Below are 8,951 nucleotides of genomic sequence, written 5' to 3'. Positions count from 1 at the left end.
TTAGCCAATTAGGACGCGTTGCCATGTATACGCTAGTAAAATACGCTAATTGTGCTTCCCGGACGGACGAGGGGATACCTTGTTCATATACGGGGTATATGAGCAGCTAGGTGTGGATTGTGGAGCCATGTTGATGCAAGGCAGCCATATCGAATAATTTCTCCCGCCTTGTTTTTCTGTCGCTTCCATGTTTCTTGCATTTTCTGCCCCCCCCAACTTTTGCTCTTTCCCCCCTCTCTCTTCTCCCTCAAAACCCACAACTCTCGTTTGTTGTCGGAGATCATCTCCGATTATCGTCGGTTGCACCGCCTGGCTAACTACATGAACTTGTTTTTTCTTCTTCGGTCCTGTATGTCTGCCTGTCGGTCTTCTATGGATGCAGTATGTGCCTATGTCTATCCCCACGCACAGACGTCCGTCCGGGGGGGATCTGAAGGGTGTGTGTGTGGGATGATCAGAAAACCTTCGGGAGCCTCACTGCACGGAGCATCCTGACTGGTTGATCCGGCGGTCTGTTCGCTGGGCAGTTTTCTCCAATCTGCGTTCGATATTGCCATTTTCGTCCGTATACCACCCTAGTTGGTAGTTTAGGTAGGTAGGTGCCTTTCACTCCATCGGCTCCAGGGACGGGAGCTGATCGATTAGAGAAAAGTGAGGCTGGCCAGCAGCGGAGATAAACATAGTAGCTCACTAACTTGATCATCCACAATAATTAACTACCTAATCGATAAGTGTCTACACTGTACGGAGTACGGAGCACGGAGTACGGCTACTCTGTAGGTGCCTGCCTACCAACCTACCTAAACGATCTCTGCATGTCTGTATGTATGTACTTCGTTGTTGCTAATACCGAATAGGATATTCCTCTGGACAATATCTATTTCACAATACCATAGACAAAACACAAAGAGAAAGACAATACAAGCAAAACACAATGGGTACATATCTAGGTAGGTAGGTACCTACTACATTTCCCCATTCATACACAATCATATCTTATAGACATGTAAGTATACCCTGATATCCAGGCGAACAATCTGGATCGTATTAATTATGTCTTTTTTAATAGATAACTTGGGTAGTGACACTGACACATCTCCACCAACCCAATGAATCAAAAAGACATGTTCTCCGTACTCCGTAGGCACCTACCCTACCTAGGCACTACCGACTCGGCCACACCGAGACATGGAAACCCACAACTGCAAACGCAGCCCCCGCTGCCGTGTATGTATCCACGTATATGTGCAGGTATGTATGCACCAGGTCGGTATACACGCACATACACATATGCACTCCACGCCGAAGCAGGGAGAAGAGAAAGGAAGGAAGAAAGAAAATGGGCGTTTCCCTCGGCTTTGGCGGCTGGGGTACCTAGTGATGTACGATGAAGTTCATACATGCATACCTCTTTGACAGCACCTCTACCTCTGCAGGTCGGTTGATGCCACTTGTCGGTTGTATAAAGTATAGTTATGTCTGTGTACAACATAAGAACGACTGGATCCTTTTGGAGGGAGACGTGGTGGATAGAACTGGAGCTTGGACCCTTAACGCGCATGACTCTAGTCGCTACCTCACTGGATTGCCCTGTGGATAACCTAGGTAGGTAGGCAGGTAAGTTAGCCGGTAAAATGCAACGGGGGGCAGTGTAGACAGACTGACAGAATTGCAAACGAGACGGACAAGGGAAATGACAGGGAGAGGTGGAGGGCTTGAATGTGGCACTTCCCTACATAGACAAAGTAGAGTACGGAGTACGGATATAACATCCATAGGCACATTCTATTCAGCGAGCATCCCTGAAAACTAGTCAGGTCCTGCACGTAAGGACCTAGATTCTCGAGCCTAGATCTTCAAGCCGAGGACACATCGGCCACCTAATCGACTGGTCGAGTTTACTCTAACTACAAGGTGAGGAAGAAAGCAGGAAAAGACTCGTGTGGAGAAGCACATATGTCTACTCGATTGAAATCAGATCATAAAAACCTCGTTTCGTCGATTTGCCAATCATGGCGTCGCGATCTGGCAATCGGAAGGGGTGAGAAAGGAGCAGGTTTGAAGGGAGAGAGGGATGGGACGGGTTGTACGGCGCTTAGGAGAGCGGTTGGCTGGCTGCCATCCAACCGTATGCTGGAAAGGGGGTGGGATTCTCTGAGACTCGATTGAATAGGGGTAGGATAGTTCTGTGTGAATTGGTTTTGAATTGTCAATTGTAGCGATGGTCTGTTGACAGCGGTAGGGGTATGGACAACTGGAGCTCTTAGGCAAGGAGAAAGGTAGGTCCTTGAAAAGATTTCCAAGTCTTTCGTGTTGTGGATTAAAGAGCTTCGAGTTCTGAGATGGCTAGTTTGTGAGGAAGCAAGCCGAGATTTACGCGGTCTATTCTTCAAACATGCAGTTGCAATGGCGCTTTCATCTGATTCTGCTGCACGGATTGTAGTCCTGTCTATATACTTCAACTGATCCGACGCGCCGGCTCGCCTGAACGAGTGAGATCAGTAGGGTGATCAGATTAAAGGTGAACAACATGATTGGGAATACCAGTCTATATGACAAGTTCTTTCATTGAGAGAACGTGGCTGTAAAGACAAAACAATGCTAGATAAGGTGGAAAGACGAATAAAATCTCAAGGCCGACGTAGCATGTAATGGAATATGGTCCATATTCCCTTGAATACCTCCAGACGCTCCTGAGCATCGAACAGATCATACCACTTGGTCCGCCGCATCTTGAGAACATGCCACGGATGATCCTCTGTGTCGGAGTCTGGGGGGAAGTCGCTGTCGCCAGCTGTCAATACCTCAATGTACCGACGATGAACGCGCAAGTGCAGAATGGCAAGGTGGTGGTTTATCGAGGATAGCATGTAGATCTGTTCGATGTCGCTTCGGATTAGTCGACTCGTTCTGTGAAATCTTCCTCTTCGCGGTGACTTACATCGTCAAAAGCGCAGTCATTGCTCTTCCCGATTTGAATATACCTCATCCGTCGGTCCCAAAGACTAGGCCCTGGTTGGACGAGTCTCCACCTCTCAGCGTTGCTCAGTCGGCGCGCACCATTTGGTCTTCGGGGAGCAAAGAACGGATGGTCGTATTTCGATCGTTTGCGAGCATTTCCAAGATCTAGGAGAGGCGTGTCCTCGCCGTGGCTAAAATTGCCACTGTCACCCACAACGTCGTTGAAGGCGCCGCCCCACCGGGGGGTCATCGTCCACCACTTCCCCTCGCCAGGCTTGACCTCAACCGACCCCTGGCGCAGTCGCTCTTGGGCAGCCAGGAGCATGCTTCCTAATTCTCGAAAGAGATCGCACACCTCCCCAAGGCCTGACCCCGCAGCTTCTTGCGGTGCTCGAAAGGAGGTTTCGGGTCGGCACTGGGCTGCAAGTAGAGGTCCTTCCATGACACCGCTTCGGGCCAATTGTCGATCTTTGGGAGATCGGGCGACCTCGAAGGTCTGCCGAATGGGGAAAAGAAGCGTGCCGAGGGTGAGTCGCGGAGGCATGATAGGAAGGGCTATCTGGCACCCGAAGGGCCAAGCGGCCATTTCAGTCAACGCTCGAATCGTCTCCTCGCGGACGTCTTCGGGCATCTCATGTCCAGCTCCGATACGTCGACCTTGATACATCGTCACGGTTTCCGCTTGTCCCTCTTTCGGATCATTGCCCGCCTGGTTCTCGGTCTGGGGTGGCTGCACTTTGTCATCTGTCTGCATAGTATCCTCGGAGCCTGCCTGTGGCGTGCTGCTTCGAGGTGTTGCAGGACGTTCGTAATAGCGGTCTAAACTCGAGTCCCAGTATTGCGACATGCGTTCCAACCCCATCCAGAATTTTCTCGCTTGCGTCACCCGGACCCTTTGGCGGCCTTCCCGCGGGGGGAGCCTACCGACCTCTCGGAAGGCATCGTCGTTGTCAAGAAGCAGCTCGTCCTTCAGCACCTCGAATCTCTCCTTCGGCGGATACGGGTTACCGTTCTCCAGCAGGATAGGGGATCCATCTTCTGTTGACGGCGACGGATTTGGGGAGTCGTCCTCCCACGGCAACAGGGGGGAGGAATTGGGGATATCCTGCCGAACGATAGCCGAGGCAGGGACATCATGCTCTACCCTCAGATTGAAAGCTTCGAACTTGTCGGCCGAAATATCTTGCGGCCTTTTGATTAAACCGAGGATATTTCCTATTTCCCTCAATGATGATTCACGCTCGTTTCCTGTCGTATCCGAGGTGTGGACAGGGAAATCCAAGCTCGTTGGGGCCGACGGGGGCCGGCGTTCTTTCTCAGGCTCACAGCCCACGGGCGTGAGGCCTGCATAGACAGTTAGTAGGAGAATGCATGGGTTTATTTTCATGGACTCGATCTAGAACTCGGAAGACAATGCGTAAAGTAGAAAAATTTGGTCATTTCATGCCGATCAATAGGCAGATGAAACCTCACAAGCTTAGGTCGAGGGGCTGTACAACGTGCCATGGCCGGGGAGAGCTGTAAGCTCATCATCGAGTATGGAGTATGCAGCGACCGTTTCAGGGGGCAATCCCGGACTAGCATAAGCTTATGGCATTTATGTTGTGGCAAAGGAATTCTTCACATTATTGACCACATCGTGACCGTGACTTGGGCGGATAAAGTTGGAAAAGCAGAGTGGGGGAGCAACGTTGCTAAGAGAGAGGAAAAGAAAGCCTTACCAATTCCACCGCCCCATCCGAACATGATACGATGATCTTATGAGAGGAGGACTAAACTCGATCTCTACTAAGGCTGGTAATGAGGATAACTCGAGTATATAGATCACAAAAAGCACCAAGGCCGTGAATTCAATCAGACGCGATCAGAAACAAAAAAGATGGAGTGATCACATGGGCTGTGCAGCTGTCAATAAATCAAATAGAGTAGGTCAGTCTTGAGAGAAGATGATCGAGGTGAGGACTAAGGGCAACCAGGCGGCGGTGGGGGTTTCAGCGACTACCAGGGTTCGCTCCGGACTCAAAATTGAGTAGGAAGAAAAAGAAAAAGAAAAAGAAAAAGGACGAAAAAATCACCAACTCCCAAAAAGGTATCGCCACGCAAAATGAGGTGCAGAAAGACAGATGATCTGAGAGGGGGGAAGCAAAAAAAAGGCGCGGAGAGGAGAAGAGGGGAGAATGAGAAGGCCATCGGCCGTTGGTTCTGTTCAACTTGGCGTCTTGTTAATATGCGGACTAGCCGGCCCTAGTGTTGACGCTCGACGATGGAGACGGTTAAGGCTACCGGACAGGATCCTATGATTTCCTATCAGTCCTCGGAATTAGAGTGCCATGACAAGGTGTGAGATACCGTGGTAGCAGTGACATCCAAATTTGGGTTGACCTTGGCCCCCGTTATACATCCCAAATCGCAGGTGAGAGACCACATTTACTAACTATTGTATCATCGCTCAATGGGCGGACCACCAGATACGTAATTGGTATGCAGTTGCAACCTGCAGCCCTCCGCTTTAGACGGTCAACACCCATTCAGAAGAGCGGAAGCGAAGGGGCCCACCAGGATTGTCGCTAGCTGAGGTCAAGTGGAGTGGAAAGTTGATGATCCCTGACGGTTCAGATTGGCTGGTCCTGAAGTGTCCGGTTGAGACTTTGGAGGGTGAGTGCAACATCGAGAATATAGAGGGCACATGGGACACAAGCATGGTTTTCGTAGACAGAGTCTTCCATCTTGTTTTCTTGTTTAGGATTGTTTGAAGGTTGAACTTCATCGCAGCGGACTCCGATGAGGCATCCCAAAGGGGATCGTCGGCCCGGTGCCGAATAGCTGGATCAGTCATCATCTCACATGACCGGGTCTTCCGAGGGGAGTTCGCGCTAATTCCGTCTTGGCCTAGCTTATCCTCTGATTCACTTATTCAGCATTGTAATATTCCCAACGAGGCCTCTCTCTCTCCTTCTGCATTCTCTTTTAACTCTAACTCTATCACTTCCCTCTGCCCATCCATACGAGGTTCATCGGTGGAATGTGATAAATTTCCATCCCACATCCTTGAGCTTGCTGATAAACTGTTTTTCATGGCTGATCTCCTTCGGATGGGGGCGCGAGGGGCCAAAGGGGTTCCCCTCCCTCCATGCAAGAAACTAACACCGCCCATCGTCGCAGGTTGTTCTGCACAAGGGATTGGATCTCCTTGATGGGTTTTGTTTCATATATTTCCCCGGTGGGTTCCTCGAGCCAACAAATTGCCCATCCCCTGCTTCACCTTTCACCGAATGATGGAGACCAGTTCGTCCCTCCGCATTGGACTCTAAGCGCCCTGACTGGATGAGCAGCAAATTTATCCTTTTTTCGTTATCTCCCCTCTAATTACAATTCACCCATCCTGTTCTATTTTTCTACGATCTCTTTGTTTTGTTTTGTTTTTATCTTTTTGGGCCGTTTTCTCATCCCTGTCTTCCTCGCTTGTCTGTCAATATATACTTACTTGCCAACGTGATCGAATCCCATGCTTGTGCCATTTCTGCCTCACCATCTGTTCCTGAAACGGCACAGTCGACGTGGGCCAAAAACGCCTTAGACACCTGTTGTCATGGCTTAGTCTGGTGATTGCCCCTCATAGATTCGAAGAAAAAACAATGCGATTGAATTAGCATGCTCACATTTCCCTTCTTTGATCATATTGTGAAGACCTTTCATTCGTTTTTCGTTGCTTAATCCCTTTCACAGTCATTCCTTGATTACTTTGTCGACTCGACGCTTAGACACCCCGGTCTACCGTGCAAACGCCTTGTGATATCTAGTCTTACAGCCCCCTTAGTTCTTCCTCATGCTGTGCAGCTTTTTCTGCCTTCTCCCTTCCTCGGTTTAGCTACGACATTTGTCACGTCCAAAGCCTCCTTCCGAACTAGGCGACATGTCAATGTCGAGCCCTGCGGTGATCTTTCATCATGGGCTACAATGTACCAAAGTCCACAAGAAATCGGCAGAAGTAACGCCGTCAACCACCTCCTTGCAAACCCTAACTTCTTCCCTGACTTCGTCGACATCTGATGTATTCGGTGAAACCTTGGCTCCCACACAACTGGTTGAGCCTTTGTTCAATAGCTTTGCCACTTCCAGCACATACGATATCAAGGTACCACCACCCGCTGGTGAAACAACTGCCTCGCAGACGTCACAAAAAGCGGATGTTGCACCGGTGACCGTCACTCCAACGGCGACAACGGCTGCTACGGTCATTACAGCCATTCTAAATAAACCGTCGTTAGCACCCGCCAGTTCTGTCCCGGATGAAGTAAATACAGACATCCGGCCATCTTCCCATGATACTATCTATGATGCCACCACAGTGTCATCCCACTCAACACCAACTTTCTCCTCTCCTTCATATAGCTCGACAATCCCTGTGCATACAACCATACCTCCGGTCAATGCCACCACCTCCTTTACATTAGTCTCAACAACCACCGGAAGCGTTCCTTCCCAGACTCATTCGTTTCGAGAAACTCCAGCGTCATCCGAGGACAACAATGACAGTGTCCCACTGCGTACCATCCTGGGCAGCGTACTGGGTGCAACGGCGTTTCTCGTCCTTGCACTTTTGATATGTCTTCTCATACTCCGTAACCGACGGAAATCGAAAGGCGGCCAAAGTGTCAGGGGCAGTGAAAAGCCGCTGCACGAAGGCCGCCAATCACCAGACTCCGCGACTGGCCTATACCACGATCACCGGTCCGCTGCCTCAAATGTGTCTGAGACTTCTTCAAACAGTTCACTGTACAATTTCATACCTAATGCACCACTAATATCCAGCTACGATGGCCACCATGGTTCTAACCAACAACACCAAAATCACTACTGCGATCCTTTCTCCGACTCGGATGAAATCCTACCGACATCGCGGGAAAACGCCTACCACATTAAAAACACAGTTCGATATCCGTTCCTCGATGACCATCAGCGCACAGGACGGGCCAGCTACCCTCGTCGGCCCGCATCTCTCCCTTTATCCTTCGCCTCCTCGGATAGCCATCGACGCCCTGGTATTCCCTTCATGCGGGACGAAGGATCCATGTACGGTAGCGATCGCAGCTTAGGCAGCACCATCATTCTTCCGGGGCGTAGCAGCTCCGGGAGTAGCCTCCGGCGGTTCAGCTACGGTGCATCGGCAGCCGAACTGGGACTCTATTCGCCAACCGAGCCAGTAACGCGAGCCAGTACACGCAGCGATCCCTTCGACTTAGAGATCCCTGCCAAGGCAATGGACCGGTATAGTACTTCCACTATCACCCGGGCTCAGGTATAAAAAGAATCGGAACACGGTAACACAAAACTGTCCCTCTTTCCACCGGCACCGATGGAACCTCGAAGCGAGCAACTTCTTTCTTCTCATTGCTCCCTCATCTTCCATTCCGAGGACTCTAATCAACGAAAATATATGTGATATGATATGAAACGTATGAGCCATGAATAAAATCCTGCAAAACACAGCAACCCGAAAATCAACTCAATGCATTGGGAAAAAAAAGAAAAAAAAATGGCGCACATGGCGAGACGCATACCATGACCCTGACTGACGCTTTCACTTCTCTTCTGTATTCTACCTTAGTTTACGATACGATTGCTGCAGTCCTAGCAGATGAGGAGTAATGGCCTCTGTACGAATAATGTATAAGTACTATTCAGCGATCTTATCTTTTTTGGTCTTATCTTTTTCATTTTGATGGAGCGTTCGGTCTTGTCTTCGATAGGCTGTATTAACATTAACAGAATTGAATCTCACCCAATATGAATATTTACCTAACCTAGCTTGGTGAAGCAACTGAATATAAAATCAAAAGTCCTCCTCTCCTGTCCATTATCAATTCCGATCGTAATTTAATATAGCGTTTGTTTGTTCTTTGATTCTTTCTTTCGCCAAAATATATATTAACTTGAACCATGTGTCTTCTATAAGATCGTGAGCAATCTACCCGGCATACGTCAACCAT

The 8,951-nt window shown here is 49.4% G+C and overlaps 2 protein-coding genes across 2 annotated transcripts; one reads left to right on the top strand and one right to left on the bottom strand.

The window, feature by feature from the left end:
• Positions 1-2,630: 2,630 nt before the first annotated feature.
• Positions 2,631-4,707, bottom strand: KD926_004522 (uncharacterized protein; the record flags this gene model as incomplete). The annotated part of the gene is made up of 3 exons (XM_053095233.1): positions 2,631-2,876; positions 2,942-4,305; positions 4,683-4,707. 3 exons carry the CDS (start codon positions 4,705-4,707, stop codon positions 2,631-2,633), a joined length of 1,635 nt encoding a protein of 544 aa, XP_052950082.1.
• Positions 4,708-6,874: 2,167 nt separating this feature from the next.
• KD926_004521 (uncharacterized protein) lies at positions 6,875-8,266 on the top strand (the record flags this gene model as incomplete). Its single annotated transcript, XM_053095232.1, has 1 exon — positions 6,875-8,266. One exon carries the CDS (start codon positions 6,875-6,877, stop codon positions 8,264-8,266), a length of 1,392 nt encoding a protein of 463 aa, XP_052950081.1.
• Between the last annotated feature and the right edge of the window lie 685 nt (positions 8,267-8,951).

Source organism: Aspergillus affinis (assembly GCF_023601865.1).
Source record: "Aspergillus affinis strain CMG 70 chromosome Unknown NODE_219_length_28537_cov_84_971750, whole genome shotgun sequence".
Lineage (NCBI taxonomy): Eukaryota > Fungi > Ascomycota > Eurotiomycetes > Eurotiales > Aspergillaceae > Aspergillus > Aspergillus affinis.
Note: the sequence above shows the minus strand (reverse complement) of the source record. Positions and strands in the feature narration are given on the sequence as shown.